The 24,599-nt window shown below is 33.6% G+C and overlaps 1 protein-coding gene across 14 annotated transcripts in view; it reads right to left on the minus strand.

Annotated features, from left to right (window-relative positions):
* LOC133098164 (sodium channel protein type 3 subunit alpha) overlaps positions 1-24,599 on the minus strand; it is an 83,943-nt gene that overhangs the window by 35,313 nt on the left and 24,031 nt on the right. For 4 of the 14 annotated variants that reach the window (XM_061200959.1, XM_061200923.1, XM_061200967.1 and 1 more), the window contains exons 10-16: positions 20,937-21,227; positions 14,693-15,040; positions 13,517-13,649; positions 11,920-12,158; positions 4,777-4,950; positions 3,444-3,800; positions 1,159-1,629 (exon numbers count right to left, since the gene is read on the minus strand). In XM_061200959.1, the coding sequence (XP_061056942.1) occupies positions 1,159-1,629; positions 3,444-3,800; positions 4,777-4,950; positions 11,920-12,158; positions 13,517-13,649; positions 14,693-15,040; positions 20,937-21,227 (2,013 nt within the window). Of the gene's footprint in view, positions 1-1,158; positions 1,630-3,443; positions 3,801-4,776; positions 4,951-11,919; positions 12,159-13,516; positions 13,673-14,679; positions 15,041-20,936; positions 21,228-21,514; positions 21,521-23,644; positions 23,661-24,599 lie in introns of all 14 variants that reach the window. The other 10 variants (XM_061200973.1, XM_061200982.1, XM_061200900.1 and 7 more) reach the window with 8 other exon arrangements.

The raw sequence follows: 24,599 nt of genomic DNA on the forward strand, positions 1-24,599 counted from the left end.
CCAAGTAGACTTTGAGTAGAATTTCAGAGAAAGAATGTTATACCTCATTTTGTATGTATTTTTACCTTTTTCAAAATATTTTCAAATTTACTATTAAAATATATCTCAGAAGCTCTGAAATGCCTGAAAAAAAGGATCGGGAGGCTATCAGTTGTGACACTGTCAGCTACTTACTACTTACACAAATTCTGTTGACACATTAGTAAAAAAAGAAGGTTCCAAAATATGCAAATATGCTCACAGAATCAGACATCATTTGTCTGATTCCTGTGGTGTCAATATTTATACCCTCATGCTAAAACCTGCCTTTTATAACCCTGTGCTAGACTTAACTTCCTACTGGTATATCAGAAGTCTATAAATAAGTAATAGTAAAAAATTTAATCCTGTTCTTCACAATGCAGAATTGCAGAATTAATACCACTAAGCTACTATCATAGGATCCTATGAATTTTAATCCTACAGGAGGAACAATTTCCTTTCTTTTCTTTTAAATAAGTAGTAATATGACAGTAAGAACAGCTTTCCAGTCTACAGTTTAACTGTAATCCTTAAGTAGAGTTTTTCTAAATAGTTCTTACTATTTCCAAGTTAATCTGGAAGACCTTATAGATTTGCTCATCCTTGACTGGGCAAAATGTACTCAGTACTACTTTTAATTTCTTTATATGTGTAAAATTTTAATAAATGAATAATACTCATCATAGGCAATAAAAGGTTTAGAGGAGAACAAAAACTACACAAAACTTTCACATTAAAAAAAATCATAGCAAAACTTAATATAGAAAGTAAGGAGATAACACTTTAACAATGATCAATAAAATATGGTTCATTTTTTTTCTAAAGAGCATAATCTAATGTAGAATAGAATGTATTAAATAAAATCTGTTTTTTGGAAGGCCACATTTTTTAATCAGACTTTCAAACTATCAAGAAGATGAATATACTAATTATTCAGAATGATGATTTTCTGTGGAAAGTTGGAATTTCAATGGATGGAATTCTCAAAAAAGAATATCTCATAATTTTCCAACATTACTGTATATATGACTTTCAGTACACTTTTTAATAATGCATATAAGCACAATAAAACTACTAAGTAACTGTGGTGCATAGTTTTTATAGGAAATGCAAGAAAAACTTTAAAAGCATTCTTACCTCTTTGCTTTCTTCTAGTTCTGACTCACTGCTGAACTCTTCAGTATTTAAGTTTTCAAAGTCAGACTCTCCAACAGCAATTGGCACTGTTACAGTGAGGCTGGGATTATTTATGAATGACATATAATCATTTTCATCGATTACATATTTTTCAACACTGCTTCCAGTACCTACACCACTGGTGGTTCCATTCCCATCCTTAAGATAATTAAGCTCTTTGCTTATTTCAATTCCAGTATTGTTGGACACACATCTGTCTATTTTGTTGCCTTCATGGATTTCTATAACTTTTGGCTTTCTGCAAAAGGTTTTTTGGAAACACTCCTGTATCTTAGTTTTCACATAATCAATTCCCTTTTGCATCCTTCCTACTGCAATCTGGAGATTGTTCATTTCATTATCATCATCAGTGGCAGAAAGATTGTCTGAGCTAAATGAACTCAACAATAAGGCCAGAAAGAGGTTCAGAACCTAAAAGAAAAAAAGAAAATTTTTCTCTATTAATATTGAAGTATGCATAAACATAATAGCTTAAACAGGGAACTCATAGATCTTTGCTAAAATTAATTCAACAACTGCTTCTTAAATGCTTACTGTATTTCAGAAACCTTGTCTTAATCACACACCATTTAAAGAACCTGAAATCTTCTACCTGCTCTAAGGACAAAATGGTAAAACAAGCACCCTTCCTTTCAAACCGAGAAGGATAACAGGAAACTGGAGGTTCTAAGATTTAAATTGTGTCTACTCAGGTTTGCCAGTGAAAAGACAAAAATCCCATTTTTGTGGTTTTGGCCAATGAGAAAAAAAGATATTTTCATTTTAGTCATTTTACTGCATTTTACCAGTTTGTCTAGCTTCATGTGTGTAAATAATGAATTTATTTATTTAATAGCCTGATGGATATGTGTTAAAACAACATACTTGAAATACAAATTCCATTGTCCAATGACCACAAACTTTTATAGCAGCAGAAATTACTAAAGGCGAATTATAAAAGGTTTAACACATTTCTCATTAGTATACTTTGAAGTATATGTGTCCAAATAGTTCAACAGATGGAGAGAAGTCTAAAATTATTCCAGGGTTTAGGCTGGACCCATATAATGTAAATTACTTTTCTTTTTCCTTTTTTTTTTTTTACAGAAAATATGAAGAAATCTCAGAGTATCATTTGGATACATGGGGAAAAATATTACCCAATTAACTGATAAAATATGAATAATAGAAGAAGAATTCATTACAGCTGATGCAAAAGAAAATTTATTTATAGGAATATTTTTAGCTTGAAATGTAGTTACTGAGTTTCAAAAAATGTTACATGGTAGGAAGACTCATGCTAAGCCAGAACCCCAGTTTGTTGCCTTATTTTTATATCAGATTTGTTCAGAGTCTAGAGCTTCCTTATTTACTATTCTGAAAAAAATTGCATGTCCACAGATATCCCACAAACATTCTTTTAAGCAATCTCATTTGAAATGTACTTCTCAAAGGAAAGGTTCAGTATGATAGCGTAAAGAAACACTCTGACCACACATGATTGAAAAATGTAAGCATTAAAACACATAAACATACAAATTGTGCTTCTATATTAGTGCTTTTAAGTCAGAGCTAAAAGTGAGTCTTTTAAATCTGGTCGGTGTTTATACATGTGCATAACTTAAACCGCAATAATTTATTTTCCTTTAATAAAGCAAATTCAGGGAAGAAGATATTTCCAAGTTGTTTGGATAATTACAATACATAGCTAAAATATAATGCACTATTTCATTGAAATTTGCCTTCAAAATTTGGTAATATGCAACTTATGCCTCTGAGTAAGCAAACAATATGAACTATGTATGTGTAAAGAACAGTTTCAATACAGTTTCAATAGTCTTTTTTGTTTAGAATTACTGGAGATCATTATCTCATCAAAATAATAATAGAATAAAAAATAATTCAGGCCATAAAAAATAATATTAGGACAAAGTTAGTCTTGATAAAAACATTTTTTTTGAAGAAGGAAAACTAAAAACTAATATTTTTGTCCCTGGACTGTCACAGGTATACCTCATGTAATCCTCACATAAACCATAACATTTCAGTTTTGTTATTCCAGTTTCATAGTCGGGGAATTTTAGGCTGAGAGAAGTTAAGCAACTTGCCCATGCACAGAGTGCTAGTACTGGGATTTGAGTCTAGGTTGTTGATGATAAAACCAGATGTGTCTGCTGCATCAGGCCACCTTCTTAGCCACTGTCTGATCTTGTTCTTAATTATGAGCGTTTGTAATACATACGTACCACAAGGTTTCCAATGACCATGACCAACATGAAAACAATAAGGCACATGGCTTGACCGGCGACCTCCATGCAGTCCCACATGGTCTCTATCCACTCTCCACACAGCACTCGGAACACAATCAGGAAGGAGTGGAAGAAGTCATTCATGTGCCAGCGTGGGAGCTGACAGTCACTAGAGATCTTGCAGACACATTCTTTGTAGCTCTTACCAAAGAGCTGCATGCCGACCACGGCAAAAATGAAGACGATGATGGCCAACACCAAGGTGAGGTTACCTAGAGCCCCCACTGAATTGCCAATGATCTTAATTAGCATATTCAGGGTGGGCCAGGACTTTGCCAGCTTGAAAACTCGAAGCTGTAATCAAGTGAAAATATACTCTTAGTAGTAGTCACAATATAATTTAAAAAGTTAGTTAGACATCATTTTATCAGTATGATACTATATTGTAGTCCCACCTCTGAGGAATATAAAATCTCAAACTGTACTAAAATTCAAATCCAGAAAAAAGTGTTACTAATACTGGAATTGTAAATCAAATCATAATATCATTTAAATGCAATATAAGAGAGGGAAAATATTTTAGAAATGATAAAACATTTCTGATTCATCAACAGATATATCCATGAAAACAAATTAATACTTTGATTACAGACATTTGTGAATTTAGCAAGCTAATGTCACCTCCAACTATATTTTAGAGAGTAAAAAGAAATATTAAAAGTATGAGTTATATATTTTTAATGGACATTTAAAATATAAAAGTAAAATAAACTAATTTGATAAACTTAAGGAAAAGCTTCTTTTCAATTTGAAAAATACACATTTTACTTAATTTCCAATAAAATTTTGCATATTTTAAAATAATTTTTTGCTAAATTCAAAAAAATTTGTTATACCATTGTCTAAAGTGCTAATGGGATCAAATATTTTCCCACATATTCCTTTAAAGTAGTTACCACTAATATAAGTAAGGTTGATAGAAAGATAAGATTAATTGGGTGTAAAGTTTTTATTTATATTTCTTTATAGACTTTAAAGCAAAAAAATTTTTTTAATGAATTTAAAAACATAATTTTAAAAGCACATGTGTGTTTTTAAATATGCCTTACATAGTTAATTATTATGAAGTGTTTCAACCATTTTTCATCATTCTTGATAAACAGTCACACTCAGCTTTAAAGAGAACATTTATATATTTTCTTAGAATATCACACATATTGGTTTAAGTTTAAAATATCATTAGAGGTAAAAAACTATACACATTGATTCATTTTTGAAATAAGTATTTTGCCAATGAAAGATAGAATATAAACATAGTCTATGCAGATACCAGTCTGAATGATCTCAGTACAGACAGTCCCTCCACATTTGCCAGGCCAAGCTCCATTAAACTAAGGCTGACAATAATTCCATCAAAGATATTCCAGCCCTCTTGGAAATAATAATATGGATCCATGGCAATGATCTTGAGGACCATTTCTGCTGTGAAGATCCCAGTGAAGACCTAAAGTAAAATAGAGATCAGTACTTCACAAGCATTGAAAAAGTTTTGACACTCTAAGAATTTGTAAAGAAGGTTAAACAGTTATGAGTAAAAATATCTAAAATTTAAAGTGAAGAAATGTGACAAATGGATATACAAGTTTAGTATTTTTTTTCAGGGGAATATTTTAAGTGGATTTGTGTTAGTTAATGAATCTGCTAGATTTCCAAGACAATGCTGATTGGAAAACATTTCATTGTCCACATTTGAAATCCGATACTAAATAATAGCTACTGAATTATTGCCTTTTTTGGTACCCTATGCTTCTACCATAATCACAACCAATTTTTTTTAAGTATTGCATTAAGAACAACTTATGTATTATTGGAAGTCACTCAAAAATTACTTCAAGTTGGTAAAAACCATATTTTGTTCTTGATTTTTATTATTTTTTAAGGGACACCATCTTATTTCTATAATTTTATAAACACTCCTGAAATAAGAGTGAGTTTGCCACAAATGTTTTATAATAATTATCTCTGGATTTATGCCTCAGAATTAAGGTTAATGGATAAGTAGAGCAAGGAACTGCAGATTTAATTGAAAGCATCAGGAGAACATTCTCAGTATGCATACACCCACAATTAGGCTTAATAAATTATTTGAGTGGCTAGATGAATGTCTATTTGAAAATGGTTTTGTTTTTTAATTCAAAACCACAGGCTAAGATGCCCAAGGACATGAAGAGCTATGAAATTACTCTTGCGAAAAATCTTTTAAAGCAATTATATTAATTAACTATAGGTAAAAGCTGCATATTATGACTAAAGTCAAGCTTACCACTTACCAAGGTAAATCAGCCTTTACCTTGAAGGAACTTTGTCAAAATAACAGTATCAAAATTATTTGGTTTCCTAAAATATCATATTAATTAAAGGAAATCTTGTTCTACTCTTACAAAGTGTAATTGCAGCTAACATCTCATTTTCCCAATCACAGAAAGACCTAAGGGAAATACCCATACCAGAAAAAATAGCTTAACTTCAGTTCATCATTCATTCACTCAAATAGAAGTAAAATGTAATTCAAGCAAGCTTAGTACATGAAAATCCAGATATGCTGGAATGCACATTAAAAAGTGATTTTTTTCATTTATAGAAGGACGTATCCTGGGGTATTTTTTCCCTGATGAATGTAAAATAAGTTCTGATTTATATGAATTTTATTTCTTATATAAAGTTTTAGGAGCAGCTACTATTTGAAATAAACAGCCTGATTATAGAAATATATTAGTTAAATTGAGTTAGAAACAATCCAGGCAAATGATCTACAAATATCTCTTCCTACAGAAAATCATAAGGTGAACTTTTCAGATATTCTGAAATGACTAGAAGATGTCCTGCATTTTAAAAACCCATACCTTAAACTTACATTCTTTCATCTAAAATTTAATCCCAGCATGAAATTCTCTTTAAAAATAACATTTTAATTACAATTTGCAGTTTAATGTCATAGCTATTTATCTCTTTAAATGCTTTCAATTTAGGCCCTAAAAATCATTGGGATTGTTTTAGGTACATTTTAGTCTAGTTTAGCATTGTCAGTGATTAAGAGTTTTGAAAAAATCTTTCTCATTCTAGCAAAGGTCAACTGAGGCTATTGATCATGATGCTTATGTTTATAAAATTTTAAAACTCCATCAAAAAATGCTAAGAACACAGACAACTGCAACCCCTGGATATGTATACGGTTATGTACATAAATCCGTGTATGGTTTATAAACATACATTCTGCTACCTTTGAATTTCTTTATCATGAAGAAGTTTTAAGACTAAGACAATTAATAAAAACATACTGAATGTTTATTGTTTGGACTTAGCCTAATTATAATATATCTTGTCTTCTGAAGAAGCTTTTTGTTTTTTGAAATTTTGGATTATATGTTTCTGTAGCCATTCATTCATTAATAAAAAATTGCTGAGTACTTACTAGACGTTGTACTAGGCTTTGAAAATGCAGTACTAGTTAGGATATACAAACTGAGATTGCATAAACCTAATTCATTTAGGCTGATAAATTTCTAATGGGCAATACATCTATAGGCTTCCTAAGCCAGCTTCTTTAATGAGGAGGTAAGTTCAGTGAAAAGTTTCTAACCTATTGTACGTGATGACACAAGACAATCAGCAAAAGTGTAAGTGCTAAAGATGGGGATGAGAATCAGCCTGGGAGTCCGGACCAAGAGTAAACAAATTTCGAGCATTTTGTTTTGGGGGGCACTGGGCTTGGATGATCAAATGTTAGGGCTTAAAGTCTCAGTTCAGGGATAAGAAAGTTTCCTTACTGAGTATTTACTTAGAGAGGAAAGTTCTGTTGATACATACATTAAAAAGATAGAAATGTTAGTTCTAAAAGCTCAAGTTTGAATATTGATCAGTTTGCTCCACAGAACCTCTTCTTGTCCAGACTGACATTCCACTCTTTTGTAGTGAATTTGACATAACTGTAGCCGCCTTTCGCTCCATTGCTATTAGCTTCTTGTTTTAATGGTTTTAGTTTTATCATCCCCATGCCTTTTGGATTTGTATCTTTAAATATTTGTTGTTGTTGTTGATTCTTTTTTGGAGGATGAAATTGAAGTATATTTAAAGAAAAATGGTGGGACATCATTTAACATTTATGATTTTCTTTTATCTCATCTGTCAAATGAGGATAGTGAGATGATTCATCAGGTCTGTGTTTAATATTCTTGGATTTCTATGAGTATTATATTGCTTAGCAAATTTTATTACAAACTGTAGTGTACACACAATTATTGTTACACAAGAGCTTTATTAGTAGTTGTTAGAAAGAGGCGAGAAGGCAGTTTTATATTACACTAGGAGAGGAGTTAGATGGCCAAATAGCACTTCTTCATTGATGCGAGAGACTTCATAGGTGAGGTCTAGAATTCGGCTCCCATGGGTTTTATCTTTCAATAAACGAGCCATTTTTTTCCTTCAAAACGTTATCTTTCCCCTTTCCTGAGATTTTGAATTCATATCCTACACCACACCATTTCATTAAAATAATTTTGCTAATTATGTTTCTTTAGACTTTTATTTGCAAATAGCCTGTAAGATTTTTAGAACAGGTACCATTTTCTAAGTTCCCATCTAGGTCTAGCAGAATAAAGGGATATCATGGACCTCTAATCACTGGTTAGGAGAGTTATGGTAAGCAAAATAATTAGTGTAGGAGCTACAGATCTCTATCGCTATTCCCTGAAGAAAAAGTTACAGGTTAGTTGGAAATGTTTGTATGATGAAGAGGTTATCTAACCTACTATGATTGATGGAAGATTCCTTGCTTATAGAATCCCTAAGATGAGTGCATGGGTTTTATAATGGTTAAAACAAAATTTAAAAACAAAAGCAAAACAGAGCATCTTAGAGAAACTCAATAGAGATTTGAGGTCTCTTGATACTCAAATCTGATTAGTCCAATCAACAGGAAGTGATGTAATTTTTATATGCTCCAGAAAGAGGAAACAAAAAGGCACATTGATCTAAGTAAAGACTGGAAGTTCCACAACTCTTTTATGGAACATTCTTTTGTTATCAATTCAACCAAAAAACTCGATGTCCTTATTTATAAGGCAGTATGCAATCATTTGAGTAGTAATAAACTAGTCCATAGAAATTTTAAATTTATTTTAATGAGCAAACTGTAAACTCCCCACAAAATATGCAATGTAACATCCATCTATGGAGTATAATATAAATCCAAATTCAGCTAAGTACCCATGCTATAAGGAATATATTCTCTCTTTTTCTCTATGTGTATATATATATATATATATAATTTTTCATATATAAATATTTATTATAAAGCTTGTTATGGGTATAAAATAAGATATGCAAAACTATGAAATGCTTTACAGATATACAACATTATTACTACTAATAATAATGAGCTTTTAGCCAATAGTAACAGTCAGTTTACACATTCTCTTATTCCTAAGGTTAGAAATAGTTAAGTCTGTTCTTTGTCATCTACACTCTCTGTCTTCAAGAGTCTTGTTTTCCCAACACTAAGCTCAGCTTATGCATGGTTCTACCACAAACAGTCAACCAGTGGTAGAACCCCACTTCCCTACTTCATTATCTCCATCACTACTCAAAGTTACAGATTTTAGAATGAGGGACATCTAGTCCAACACACTGTGCTCATGAGAAGGAAATACTTGTGACTTTTTAAAGACCACCCGGATATTTAGCATGGACAACTGGATTTGGACCCAGATTTGGTGCTTTAGTCTAGTGCTTTTCCATTTGATTGTCCTATAATCCAATGTCTCTTATCCTGTCCCTCCATACTCAGTTGCTTCAACATTGAAATTCTATAAAACCTCAGTTTCCTGCTTCACTCTGACAAATTTCCAAAATTTTCCCTAACTGTTCAACTTCCCTAACTGTCTAATATCCTGGGAAAAATACAGCAGCTAGAGCAGAACTATTTTCCGTCAGTATTTCAAAGAAAGGTTAATAGCATACAGAAGAGGAAGGAAATTGTTTATTGAGCACACGCTAGATGCCAGGCACAGTGCTACGTGTTTTCACATTATCTCATTAGACCTTCACAACAACTCTGGGAGATGAGTATTATTATATCCATTTCAATAATAGAAAACAAAGACTCAGATTTTTTATCAGACTTGTCCAGATGCTTCATTATTAGTAAGGTCAAACCCAGTTCCACCTGACTCCAAACCCATGTTCTTTTATGAAAAGATGCTGCATGATGCCTTTTTGGGTAGGAAACAACCAGTTGGTTATTTATCGAGCTACAACCATGTAAACACTCTGCAAGACACAAAAGAAAAATGGGATGTGAGCTCTGCAATGGAGTAATTTATAGTGGATTTTGTTTAATATTCAACCATGTTCTATTCACAAATGCATTAGGAATTAAGAAGAAGTGTGTTTGATATGGGCTGAGTATCATATTAGAGGAGATGAGGCTTCAGTTGGACCTTGAAGAATATGAAGAATTGAGATGAAGTGATTTGAGTTGGAATACTTTAAATGTGAAGGTAGAGAACAGTGAAATACTATCCCATATGTAAGCATATAAACATTTGTGTGTTATAGTGACAAGGCTGTTCTGATAAGGCTGGTGGTGGTTGGTTAGGAACCAAAGGAAAATAAGCTGGTATAGGAAGGATGGAATCAGATAGGGAGTTTTGAAAACCAGGTAAGAGTGTTGAACCACAAATATAGGCAATAGATACTTTAGCAAGATGAAAGCATACTGAGTGCAGAGTACTAGAAATATGATTTTAATAGTAGTTATAGGAGTAAAAAAGTTGATACCTGGAAAAAAAGAAATAATGGGTCTTCATATAAAATTGTATAAATATATAAGAAATAAAGAGAAAATAAGTCAAATGGCTATCTTTGAAGCTGGAAGGCTCTTTGAAGTTGGAAGGCTACTACTAGAGGTAATACAAGACTAAACTGAGATTTTTAGGGCTTTCAGTAAATTGTGAGAAAGATGATATTTCAGATGTCACATACTGTGTTTAAAGTTATCCTGGAGCAATGATCTGTAACTGTTGGAAATACAGGAATGGAACACAACTTACACCATAATTGTAGATAATACCTAGAGTTGTTGAGTACATATTAATATTGAGTGAAAAACATAGCCTTAATAGGCAAAAGAAGAGAAGTCCAGACAAGGAAGCAGAGATAGAGTGATTGGAAAGATGAAGGAGAAATCATCTCCTTCCTATGAACGAGAAATTGGACAAAAAAATCATATCACAGGTGTCAAAGATGAAGAAAGTGTCAAGAATCCGGTGGGTGTTCTATAATGCAGTGAAGTTGAGTTCTCTTATTGGAGTAGACATTTATGCAACTGTCTGCCCAGTATTCGCTTTCTTCTTTCTGTTGGGAATAGTTCCTCCACCTGTGTAATTCCTAAGGACTGCCATTTTCACATGACTCCACCCTCGCCAATGCTGATGAAACCACAGGTGAGCATCTGACCCAAGTTATGCCGAATAGAGTCCTATCACGAGAGTCTGAGCTGGAACTGAAAAAGAGATCCAGTCTTTTTCCAGTGCAGAGGGTACAAGATGTAAAACCAATGAGCTATGGCTGATCATGTTTCTGACCTACAGACACAAGATGCAATGAATGTTTGGGCTATATCCAGTCCCTTGGTTAAAGGATATCCTGAAGCCCAATTGCAAAATTGCCCTTCATATGGTTTGGTAGTTCATCTTTTTCTTTCCATTCCATGAGTCAGTCTTTTTACTTTCCTCTTAAGCTAGTTTGAGTTCTGTTTCTGTCTTGTGCCAAAAAAGAAGGTCTTGATTAATAAACTATGTAAATTCTTTTCTTACTTGTTCTTCCATTTCAGATTCTTCATATACATTTAGGAGGAAATGTACATGTCAGCATACACATACACAGATGTCTGCCCAAGTAACTTGAATCAAAAATGTGGCTAAATTACAAATGCATTTTTATCAACTATTTCTTCTCTTCTGTGAATTCTACTGGAAGCATTTTATTAAGAAGTTCAATTTGAAACAACTATGCCCTCTTTTGCACAGAAATCAATCCTTATGTATTCCCTTCAAAGAACATGATTTCTTCAGAAGCTATGTGTGCTAAAACTGCATGCTTGTGGAGCCAGAATTAGACGTTATTGTTTCTCTGGACCTATATTTCCAGCAGGAATGACAGTAAAGATTTTAACAAGTTTACAAAGGGTAAGACACCATGATCAGTCAGCACAGATGTTGGTCTCAAAAGTCAGCATTTATACCAGAATTCTAGACCTTATCACTGAGAATACCTTCAATATTCCTTTAGATATTTCTTCCTGTGAAGAAAGAGGGTATAATTTGGGGGTTCCACACAGCACAAATGGATTTCTTCTTTGGTCTATCTGCCCCATCCCTGACAAAGTAAATAAGTAAACATCAAATGAACTCACCAGGTTTCCTACAGTCAACACACTACTGAATTGACCAGTCATTGGGTAGTGCTCCATGGCCATGAAGAGGGTATTTAAGACAATGCAAATAGTGATGGCAAGATCAACAAATGGATCCATAACAATTAAATTCACAAGATGCTTTACTTTTAACCACGGATCACAGCAGTCCCAGATCAAGAACACATTGGCAAATCTATACCAGCATGGTGGACATTTCTGCCTAGATTCTTCAAGCTCTGGAGGAACAATAAAGAGTAAGAGTAGTAAATAACAATAAAAACAAATTATTGTTGTTGTAGATTATACATTATTTGATAAAATTGATGCTTCTACTTGGGGTTGGAAGTTCATATTAGTTTAACAGACTTGAGAAGACAATCCCATTAAATATTTTCACAATATATTCATTAAAAATGTCAAGTACATAGACTTTCTCCTTTAATTAAACAGAAAATAAATACTTTGAATTTAATATTTTGCCTGAAACAAACTTAATTACCTACTAAATAGGTAATGGGCCATTAAATTGCTATATTTTCTTTATCAAAACAGAATTTTAAAGTAAGCTTTATAGAACTATTAAATATATCAAACAATTATTGTTTCTTTTGAAAGACCTTTTTAAGAATACTGTCTAAAGCTGTGATCCTTATTAATATGTGTGACCCATTCTTTCCTCTCTCTGTCTCCACATCAGCATTGATCTTCCACACACTGAGAATGTAGTATTTCCTTCTTTTTAATATAGATTTAGACCCAAATCTAGTTCTGTTATTCATAGTTACTCATATTTTTCAGAATTTTAGCTTAATATATTAAAAAGGCACTAGTAATTTAATGGGTGAAACCTATTATAATTATTATATGCCCATTTGTATATCCAGTACACCAATGGGATAAGATACAAAATGTAATTGAAGTTTTCTAAAGAATTCAAATTAGATATGACTTATAAATGATTTATAAAATAGCAGTACTAATATAATATTCCTCCAAACTTGAAGAAATGGGGACTTAATGAATGAACAAGGAAGTAATAGTTGCTGCCCATTCCTGTGTATCAAAATCAACAAATATTTGTGTCAGCTGTTCATTGGAGGAACGTAATGGTTTCTGTGTATGTGGAAGATGGAGGAAAAAGTCTTTTTTTAGGGTCCCTGTCGAAGTGGAGCACAGGTTTTGATTTCTCCAACTCATTCATATGCCTCCCCAACCCATCACTACCTCCATGCCTGGACAACAGATTGAAGCTTGAAAGAGATGTTTCCTTGTGCTTCTACACACCAAAACTTAAAAAGACAAGTTTTTACTCTAATTGCTTAAGGATAATATAACATAAGGATAAATCCTCACTGATGAGGTATCAAGTGGTGAAATATCGCTCTTCAGATGAGAACCAGAATCAAAAAGAAATGAGGACAATATTAATTTTTGTAATCAATGTGATAATAGTGTATTCCATATATTATCTACTTAGGTCTATTATACAGTTTTGATCTTGGGTAACTGACTTGCGTAATTCTATGGGAATAAGTAATAGTTCCATAAAGTATATAATTATAGGAAGCTGACTATCCCATGACCTTCTTCTTACCCTCCATTGTGTTAGTCAGGATGCTGGCTATGCTCATGGCTCTTTGTCTTCCGGAGGAATCCTCTAGCATCTCCATTGAAATCTGGTAAGAACTTAGCCTTCTCTTTCTGACTTCTGTTTCAGTGGTGGTACCCTGCAAACCAAACACTGCTGGCTCAAACCACCCTTTTCAATGAATAATACAACACAACATAGCATTTCTCTGGAAAGGCATGCTACATGCAGTTTTCCCAAGTAACAATTTTCAAGTAATAGTAAAATACTGAATTTATTATTAAGTTATAAATACTTAAAACAATCACAGGTGATACCCTGAAGGGTTAAAACAAGAATTTACCAGTTGGATGCAATTATATAAGGCAGTTATGTTGCAGAAATATTTTAGTTTACCTGTTGGAATTTTCAGGGAAAATTTTCATAAGCATGCCAAAGTCATATATTATTCCATTTCATTCAGATGCAAGGTATTTTAACTTATCCCAATGATTAATAATCAGATCAATCTTCCCCCAAAACAAATAATAGTATTATATAGTCTTAAGGCTGAATTATTATCTTTGAGGCTATATTGAAAATATTGACATATATGGGCCAATTTTTTTCCATGCACAAACACAGATGTACAATGAAATGTGTGTGCTTTCCTGAGATTTCTTTAATTATTTCTATATGCCATCCTATAAGAAATCAAAACACTTTGGAGTCATTTAATAGACATCAAAACATTTTAGAGTCACTGTAATATTGACAGTTGTATGAAAAGTGCCCATTATCAATATATTGGTCATTACAATATTTAATTTTAAGTATATGAAATTTCCAGAATATGAATAGATTATTATACAATTCTGGGTCGACAAACATCTATAATAGCAAATTGGTTGTCAAAGTGCCCATTATTTTGTGCTGGTAGGTCTACTGAATTTGCAGATACGAGTTTCATCCCAGTCTCTAAAAACTGGGCTCTTTTAACCTAAAGCATTTGAAAGTTAATGGTCCCACACAATTCAGTTGGTTCTACAGATCCTATTATTTTCCATTCAATAAATCATATATTATTTTTAAGGACTTTCATTTTGGGGAAGCAGGATGGTGTAACAGGCTAAAATGCCCAGGCCTTGGTTATTTTAAATTGGTGTATAATGTCAGTAGAGCTTATTTATTATCTATTATCACCTCTGGCGGAAGTTGTCCAGTAGGTGAGGTTAGAGCTGACGGTCCACCCACCAAGGAAACCACACCATTGCAATCCACAGTGCTGTGCATCTTCCCATTTGCTGGAAGCCCTGGCACCATCCTGGATGACATACTGGCCTGACTAACGTTACTGTTGCGTCGCTCTCCGTGTCTGTGTGGCACAAACAGTGAGTCTCTCCTGCTCTCGCTGTCTTCAAATGTACTGTGTTCATCATCAGCAAAGTCATTTTCAGAACCAATATCCTTTGCCCGACCTCTGAAGCTGAAAATACTTGTTTTGCTATTGCGTCGTGGGGAAAACAGGGAGCCACGGATACTTAATAGAGACTGAGGAGAGAGCAAGGAAGAAAAGAATTGGGATGGGGGACACAACTATATAATAAAAGTCTTAATATTACAGAATCTATTTGCTTTTGGGTTAGAATAGTCTTGCTCTTAAACACAGGTAATCAAGTTTACAGAGAACACATATGTTTTGATATTTTTATTAAAGACCACAATGCAAATTTAAGTATAAAAGAGTAGTTTTTCTGATTAAGAATTCTGATATGCAATTTACTAAGTGCATGACCACTTCCTTTAATCTTCACTCTAGTACTGTGAGGTGGATTTTGTTACCGTAATGTTCTAGGAGCAGAACCTGATGCTGGAGAGGACAAATGATTCTTTTTGGTAGTTGGCTTTCACTCCTAAATGCTATGGTCTGAAAGGGGACACAACTTGGAAAACAAGTTATGGTTCAAGTGAGACTGTTGGCTTAAATTTAAAATATTTGTACCAAATATGTTACTTTTGGATAATGATTTAAAAACAAAACCATTATCTCTCCATTCTCTAATTTTGAGTTCTAAAAGGAAATTACTCTTTTTTTTCTGGACTTGCTTGTCTCTATCCACATGGGCATAAAAGTCACAAAACGTAACCTATGATGCTATCTTCTAAATTTGCTAACAGTTTCCCAAATGGCTACTAATGATTCACCTGTTTTGAGAGAATATATGTCATAGCAAACACAACAGAGAGAATGCCTAAATTGCTGTATAAATTACTATTCTTACTTAAAATTTAACACTGCCTTAAAAAAGTAACGCATTTATACATGACTTTACCAATAAGGGTGATGTAGAAGACAGCTTATCCTTCTAATCTCAATTTAATTTTATTAAAAGGAACTGGATGATTCAGAAACTTTTAAAACTATATTTGTTTGTGAATAAATCAAGCAAACAGTTTCTGGTACTGGAAAATGAGGATTTAGCATGAAGCCCCTTCTTTCACTTTTTCAATGGACTTTAAATCAGCAGCACCAAATAATTCTGTGTTTACTTTAGCCTTGGTGAGTTTTCAAAAACATCTCTATTCTCCTGCAGAATCTTTGTTTGCTACCTTCCTCATTTACAACGACATTTCCAATATTCCCCTCCCACCCCCAGTGGTTTCTCATGGCCTGTTCTATCTCTCTGCATAGCCAGGGTAACATATATACATACATACACATACATATGCATACATATCCATATGCCAGCAGGAAACATGCCTGGACTTTCCCTTTCTTCCTCCAAGCTTCGGTGTAAAACCAAAGAAAATAATTCTAGTGGAAAAAAACGTAAGAAAGGCAGAATCCCTCAAATTTATTTTTGGTCCTTCTGCCTAATTAGGTCATGCTGATTTTCTTAGGCTCCATTTTTAGTTTTATTTTTATGGCTTTCCCTGCCTGCAAAGCACTAGAATAATCTTTTTGCCCTCTGTCTCAGTGATGTTCTGGAAAGATACTATTCATTGAGAAATGTGCTATTGCTTTGGATTTGGTTAGAAACGGTCACAGGAATTATTGACTGCCCAGCTTATCCAGCCTGAGACTGTGTGTATGTGATAGTTCATGCAGCAGGTTTGTTTACCCAATGTCAGACGGTAGTTAGACTGATTTTCCAGTCATCAAAGTGATCAAGAAATTAGACATTGTGAAGACATTAATTCAGCCCTCAGTAATAAGGAATGGTAATGTTTTTAATCTCTTCAGACTCAATTTAAATTATCAATATAATATTTGTATGTTCAGACTCATATTTGAAACCTTAGTGTGTTTTTTTAGGTCCCAGCTTTTTGGAATTGGGATTCAGTAAGCAGGGGGTAGGACTCTGGAATCTGAGTATTCAACATACATTCTAGGTAATTCTAATGTAGGTGGACCTCACCCTACACTCAGAAGAATACCAACTTTGTCTTACACTAATTCCTAGGATGGTTCAATACAATCATCTTAATGTACCTGTGTTAGAATACTGTCTTTGGAAACAGAAAATCTGTATACACAGTATTGGTTGGGAGTATGTGGTATGTGTGTACATCCATAACGTATCTGGTACATGCCTTTAATTTGCATGTTTTTATGTCAGGGTGTTTTCAAAGGCGTTCCAGATCCTTGGGTTTATTTGAAACTTCTATTCACTCTTTGGAAAGTATAATAATGGGTGTGAGCACAGCTTTCAAGGCAACAGAGACTGAGAAAAGAAGATAGCAAAAATAGTATTGAGATAAAATAAACCAAAAATAACACACTAGAAGATGCAGCAGAGTGGAGGGAATACCCACAGCTGTGGCAGCCCTTTTTCTACGGAAAACAAGCTTTTATGCTTTAAGGACCTAAAGGCCATCTTTCTTTGCCTCAGGCATGCCAAAATATAAATTCCAGGCATCTTTATTATTTTTTTTTGCCTTGTTCCAAGAAGGTAAATCTGAACTCTTTTTCTTAATTTTCAGTAACAAAAGGGAAAATAGAAGAATTTCGGTGTGTAAGACGCAATCCTGCATGTAGGGACTGAACCTGAAGTGGACTGGGATGTCAAAATGGAAGATGCAGGGAATTTGAAGATATTCTAGTAGAAGCATGTAAAGTGAGAATTTGTTGGAAATACTCACTTAATAGCATTTCAAGTTAAATATATGTAGCTTATCAATGTTTTCAATAAGTCAACAACTACACTTGGTTCTAGCTATAAAGCTTCTGGTTTAAAATACTCTCCGCATGTCCAGACAACATAGATAAAATCTTTGGGGGGATTCACTTTCCACTGTATGCCTTTAAGTACTTTTTCATGTTGTCTAGGAACACGTATTATCTATTTAAGAATAAAATAATATAATAAATATAAAATAACACCTAAAGTTTTTGTTAGTAGAGGACAGGGTACCCATTATTTATGGCTTCTTGGCCTTAACATTGTTAGAAGATATATTTGTGTTGAACATTATGCCATGTCCATCTTATGTCTCCTATCCCCACTACCTCCACTGATTCTCTTTCCTTTTAGAGAGCTTGTTTACACAACCAGACACTGTAAAGTGCTTCTGGTATATTTTTGCTTGTGAGTTGTGGTGATGCTCTCTGCCTGTCTTTACTGGGATATGTAACTATCAATGCTAATAGGCTATTTCTTTTTCTTTTGCAACATCTACTATCTATCTATTTCATCTATCTATCTATCTATCTATCTATCTATCTATCTATCTATCTATCTATCTATCTATCATCCTATCATCTCTTTCTCTCTCCCCCTATCTACCTACCTCCCTATCTACGTATGTCACTATCTCTCTATTTACAAATATGAAATGAACTACATATAACGTATGTATATGCCAATTCTGTTTTTAGTATTTAAACTCTGACTTTCAGCTAACTTCCCTTTGCTGTTCCCTCTCTGTGGTTCACTCAACAGAGGCCTTCCAGCTGCTTCTTGAACATTCCGGGCATATTACCACATCAGGGCCTTACACTTGCTCTTCAGTGAGCCTGAAATGCTCTTTGATGAGATAGCCCCTCCCCTTGACGCCTCGAAATCTTTGCTGAGATTTCTCCTTTACAGTGAGGGCTTCCCAACCCACCCTATTTAAATTTTTTTTTTTTTTACCACCGGTTAGTGTTCCTAATCCCCTTTTCCTGCTTTATTTTTTTTTCCATAGCACTTATCACTTTCTGACATAGTCTATAAATTACTTATCTTGTTTATTGTCTATCTCTTCCTTTAGTATAAAGTTCCATGAGGTCAGTGAATTATATTGTTTTGTTCATTGAGATTTTTTTCTAGAACTATTTCTTCCACATAGTAGGTGATCAGTGTGGATTGGCTGAGTGAATTAATCCACAAGCTTTTGGCTGAGTGAACTAATCCACAAGCTTTTATTTGAGCATTATATGATGAAACAATGATGGAAATAGTGCTATTTTCAAAACACCTAAATATGTTCATGTAATTATTACTACTATGTGTATACATTTGTGATAACTGAAACTACTCAAAAATTTTTAGTTTCCCTAATTTGTAATTCAATGACCCATTTTAACTTAATAAGAGCTCTACTATTTGTCACATAGGGTTTCTATATATTGCTTAATATATAGAACTCTTTAAGAACCCACAGCTCTTTAAGGTAGACATTATTACCCCATTTTACAGAAATTTTACAAAGTACAAGTGACTCGAACAAGGTCACAGAACTAATTTGGAGTGGAGTTATGAACATAAGCCTTCAATCATTATGCTATAATGTCAAATATTCCTAATCTTAATGACTCCTAATAGTCTTAATAATGCTAAAATATCAGGAGTGAAGTTTAAGCCAAAAAATCTAATCTGAGAAATTAACTTGGCCTATTGAGCTTCAAGTTAATCCCAAATGTATTATACTCATGTAATACCATACTTTATATTTGTACTATGCAAGGTAATAGTTGGATCTCTTGATACTGGCATTATCTATAGGGAAATGGTTTGTGTCTTATAAATTTTTGTGTGTGCATATATATTTTGTCCTAATATAAGAATTCAAGTTATACGTTATTAAGATAGAGTTTATTTCTTTTTAAAATTCTTACTTACATATTCAATATAAACTATAAAATAAACACCCATTGTTAACTAGCATATGCATTTTCCTCTCAGCCAAGAGCTAAACACTATACTGAATTTTGTGCTTATCACTCCATTTTTTCAAAAATATTTGTTCTTTATAAGACCCCTTGGATGATGTACAGTTTTTTTATTTAACTTAATTATATAGCGTGTCTCTCAAAGCATTATATTTAGGACATAATTCTGACCCAGATTAATATAATTAGAAGAGTTAATAATTCATAGCCCAGGAAATTCTAATGTAACCAGATAGGGTTCAAAGCCATAATTGTACTTATCACAGATTTCATAACTATTTACTCTTCATTATGCAACTGATAAAACTTATAAACAAAGAGTTGAAACTATTTTCCCTCTTTGACTTGAAAATATGCTGAAGAATTGAGTACTTGGCATTAAATCAGAGCGAAAATAGACTGTCTTTAATTTAGTTCTCTTCGAGAGCATTTAGGTCATAACTTCATTCTAATGTATCAAGGCATGACACCATATCAGCATAATGGAAGCTCATGACAGTACAGTTCTCATATCAAAAGATGAAAGCAGGGCTTCCTTGGTGGCACAGTGGTTGGGAGTCTGCCTGCCAATGCAGGGGACACGGGTTCGAGCCCTGGTCCAGGAAGATCCCACATGCTGCGGAGCAACTAAGCCCGTGCGCCACAACTACTGAGCCCGCATGCCACAACTACTGAAGCCCGCGTGCCTAGAGCCCGAGCTCCACAACGAGAAGCCACTGCAATGAGAAGCCCACGCGCCATAATGAAGAGTAGGCCTCGCTCGCCGCAACAAGAGAAAGCCCGCGCGTGGCAATAAAGACCCAGTGCAGCCAAAAATAAATAAATAAATAAATAAAATTTATTTAAAAAAAAGATAAAAGCAAAAATCCAGAGACATTTCTTTTCGAAATTCATACATATCTTGCATCACAACCTCGGATAATAAAGGCAGAAACCCATATGCAAAAAAATGTAGGTTAATTTGAGGTCTCAAAATGGAAAAGGTAAACAAGGGATTACAAAACTGTCTCACTGAAGAAAAAAGTCTGATAGACAGTTTTCACTCCCCCTACCTCCCAAAAAAGCTGATTAAGAAAATGGTCTCAAAATAGTGCAATGCTTAAAACTGATTACCTTAAAATAAAAGTTATTAATGATTTAATAAAAGTCCCTTTAAAGACAATTTAGGGTATAAATTTAAATAATTGTATTAAATGTTAGTTCCCCGTCCCTCATTTAAATTAGATATTACAAAAAATATACCAAAATACAGCAATGACAAAACAAACTGGAGCACTTAGTAGAAAGCCATACCTGATGTGGGGAGTAGAATTTCTTGTCACTAGTCAGTCGATTTCCATCCATGGAGAAAAGGAAGCTTCTTCTTTTGACACTGTCCTCAGATTCAGATTTGGGAAACCTGTTTCCCGCTCCTTTGTTATTTCCTTCAAGATGCTCCCTCTGTCTTCTTTTCTTTCTTCGGTTCCTCCACTCCTTAGCACTTTTAGAGCTTAATTTTGATGCTTCTGAGGAGCTTTCCAAGAGCTCTCCTAACCCACCTATTCCACTGAAATCTCTTGAAGCAGCTGATGCTGCTGCAACTGCCTGTTTAAACAAAACCAGGCATTATTTAGAACATACAACTTTGGAAAACAGTTGACTGTGATACAAATGTTGCTATTTAAGACTATTAACTATACGTGAAAATGATGTCTTCTGGTGATTTCATTGTGTTTTACTACAAGAGAGTTTACTTAATAATGACAATTTTAAATAGTATAAAGCAATATGTTAGCTTATGCATTAAGACTAGAAAAGTGTGGTTTGGCACATCTTCTGAAGAGTCTTTTTTTAAAAACTCTGTTGAGATTAGCTTCACTTCAGGGAACAACTGCTCTCTTAAAAATATCTTCTACACTTTAAAAGCAAATGTTCTCTAAGTGGTGGTTCGTGGTCTGATTACTATTCCAATTCCATCCATAGGTTTATTCCTCCCACTTGTGATTATGAACAACCTAGTGGTATTTTTTCCTTCTAAATCTAGGACAAAAGTCTTTTTCTTTTCTTTTTTTGTGAACTCAAAGCATTTAAAGTGTCTACTCTTTTACCTCTAGATGGGAGTAGTGGGAATGTATTGGCTAGTTGATCCTCTTCCTTTATTTGAATCACATTCAGTATTATTGTTCCCATTCCTGGGGTCATATTAATCTCAGAGTTTAACATGATTGATTTATTAGATAACACTTTTAACTTTAAATTTTAAATGTTTATATATTATTTATTATTATTATAAATAATAACAAATGATTAACATATCAGTCAGTAAGTACCTGAAATAATCATTCAAGGGATTATGAGTACTTCTTCAAATACTTTCTTTTCATATTTCATCACTAAATATACTTAAGCATTTTGAATTTCTGTACCTACTAAAGAAACACAGGAGGTCTAAGGTGAAACATGGCATGCCAGATGTTTTGTATTTTTATTTATATGAATAGTAGTTTTAGATGGGAATTGATCTAACCATTAACTGGAGAGGATATGAAACTCAAAGCTGAGTTCTCATTAAGTGTATTCCTGTTTATAAACATAAATGATTAAATTATGAGAATATTGGTTCAACTCTTTACATATGTCATTAGTGAATACAAACAAGTCTAACATAGCTACCATTTTGTTCTATCTTCTCCACTTAGACTCTAAGCTAGTTAGGAATTCTGTCATTTGTGTGTGTGTGTGTGTGTGTGTGTGTCTGTGTGCACATTGCCTCTTCTGTCTCCTGACATAAAAAAAGACAGTAAATATTTGGTGAATTAAGGCAAAAAAAGACATCGTGCTGTCAGTTGTCTTAGACACTGAGTGAGGGTGGGGGAAGAACAAGACATACTTAGACTTGACTTTTTAAGATCTCATAAAAACTATGTGTCAGAATGGTCTGTATAATAGAAACATATTTTAGAAAAGAAGATAAAACTCATATTGAATGCTTTGACAACATGTTGTGCTTTATGTTTCCTCCTTCTTGAGAAGCAAACCTTCCTAAGTAGCTTCCATTTCTGAATCTCATCTCAACTAAAAATTTTAAAAAAGGTTTAAAACTAAAGGTGCTATGATACAAATTCTCTGAGATTAACATGACCCCAGGGATGGGAACTATAGCATTACATATAGTACTAAATATGTGTGTTAGGCTAAGCAACACATAAAATGTTTATATTGAATACTATATTCATCATGGAAACCCAGATCTAAGACTCGATATAGGACAATGCCTAACATTTAAATGAAACTTTAATTCAGAACTTATAGAATTGCATATAATCAGATAACCAGATTATTTTATTGAATTCTTGATCATCAGTATCACTTTTAATATCATCAGTAATGAAAGATGAGAAATATTAAGGGCCCTTTATAAATATGAATGTTTAATATAAATGTGTAAAATAAAGTGGATAAATGAAGTACTAATCTGTAGCAAGTTAAATATAGTTGCATAGTGCTTGATACATAGGAGATACATAATATACACCACTCCTTGAAAGAATGAATATATATATATATTTCTTTTTATCCGAATAAAGTCAATTCTCCTTTCCATTTTGTGTAGGCAGAAACACACAACACATAGTGCTAATCATTTATTGGCTTGTTTGTCGTCAGGAACAAAGGAAGTGGAAGTGGTGGTAATATTCCCTTGCCATAATTCTGAAACTCAGTTCATTTAAATCACTTCCAGAATTTGTTTTGCATAAGACATGATTTCCCTACCTATTGTGGGTAACAGTTGGAGTAACTCAAAACCGAACAGATTTGTAAGGCAACAATGGTAACCTCCCAACACAACACATTTTCTGTGTCACTCGTTAACTCAAATTTGTCACTTGTTCCACTTCCAGGGATTTGCCAATTCCCTTTCAAAGGCAGATGTTTCCTGTCACCTCCCATGTCTGTGTACCTGTTTATACCCAGCTCTGTGACATGGCCAATGTCCTGTTTACTTAGACTAATAGGGTTACTTTCACAACTGGCTTGCTGAATTCCTCTTGTAACAAATAACAAATATGTGCTAATATTTCCACAGGGAATAACATTTGCTTTTTCTTATATCATTTCTGTGTGATTCAAAATAGGCTCTATAACTTACTGTATCTGTGTGTCCTTAAAAAATAAAACCACATGACTATGTGTGATTATACTTCACTGTAGACATAAGATCCAGTTTTAAAATCCCATTTTAAAACTACAAGACATTAACTATACTTATTACAATTCTACCCCTAATTATATTGTATCTCTTAAATGCCACTATTTCTAATTTTGTCCCAAAGCTTACTCCTAAATTTTTCCTATCAGACCAATATATACTGCTATGGAATATGCTATGTTGGGCACTATTAGACGTTTAAAGATCACAAATTAAATGCCAAACACAATTATGATGATATAGGACAAAACATTTCTTTCTTTGTTGGCTTTTCTCTGTCTTTGAAAGTTGTACTTGGTTTGTGAATCCACTGAGCTGAATACGAATTTTTTTTTTCATGTCTAAACCATGACTAGCACTAGGAGGTCCTTCAACAGTTATTAAATAAAAATGGAAATGATGCTAGGCTCCATGAAGTCATTAGCTAGATAGTAGCTTTTGAAGAGTCAAAGGTGGTTAGCAAGACTCACATTACACTGGAGCACCAGTGATCTCATGGGTGGACTAAGTCCCACCCCCTGCCTCCACTCCCTCCTCTCCTTCAACACTGGCTATTTATTGGTCATTGTCACCTGCATTGTCAATAAGGAAGTAAAATTAACTTAGTCCTGTGCCATCCCAGTCAATATTAAAACACTGGGATAAGATACCCTAGAATCAGTTTAAATTTTTTTATGTATGAAGCTAAAGCTGAGTCAAATCATGATTTGATCACTGTAATCCAATAACTGACTTTTAAGTGAAAAGAACTGACATTTTTTTAGCTG

Source organism: Eubalaena glacialis, chromosome 1 (genome assembly GCF_028564815.1).
Source record: "Eubalaena glacialis isolate mEubGla1 chromosome 1, mEubGla1.1.hap2.+ XY, whole genome shotgun sequence".
Lineage (NCBI taxonomy): Eukaryota > Metazoa > Chordata > Mammalia > Artiodactyla > Balaenidae > Eubalaena > Eubalaena glacialis.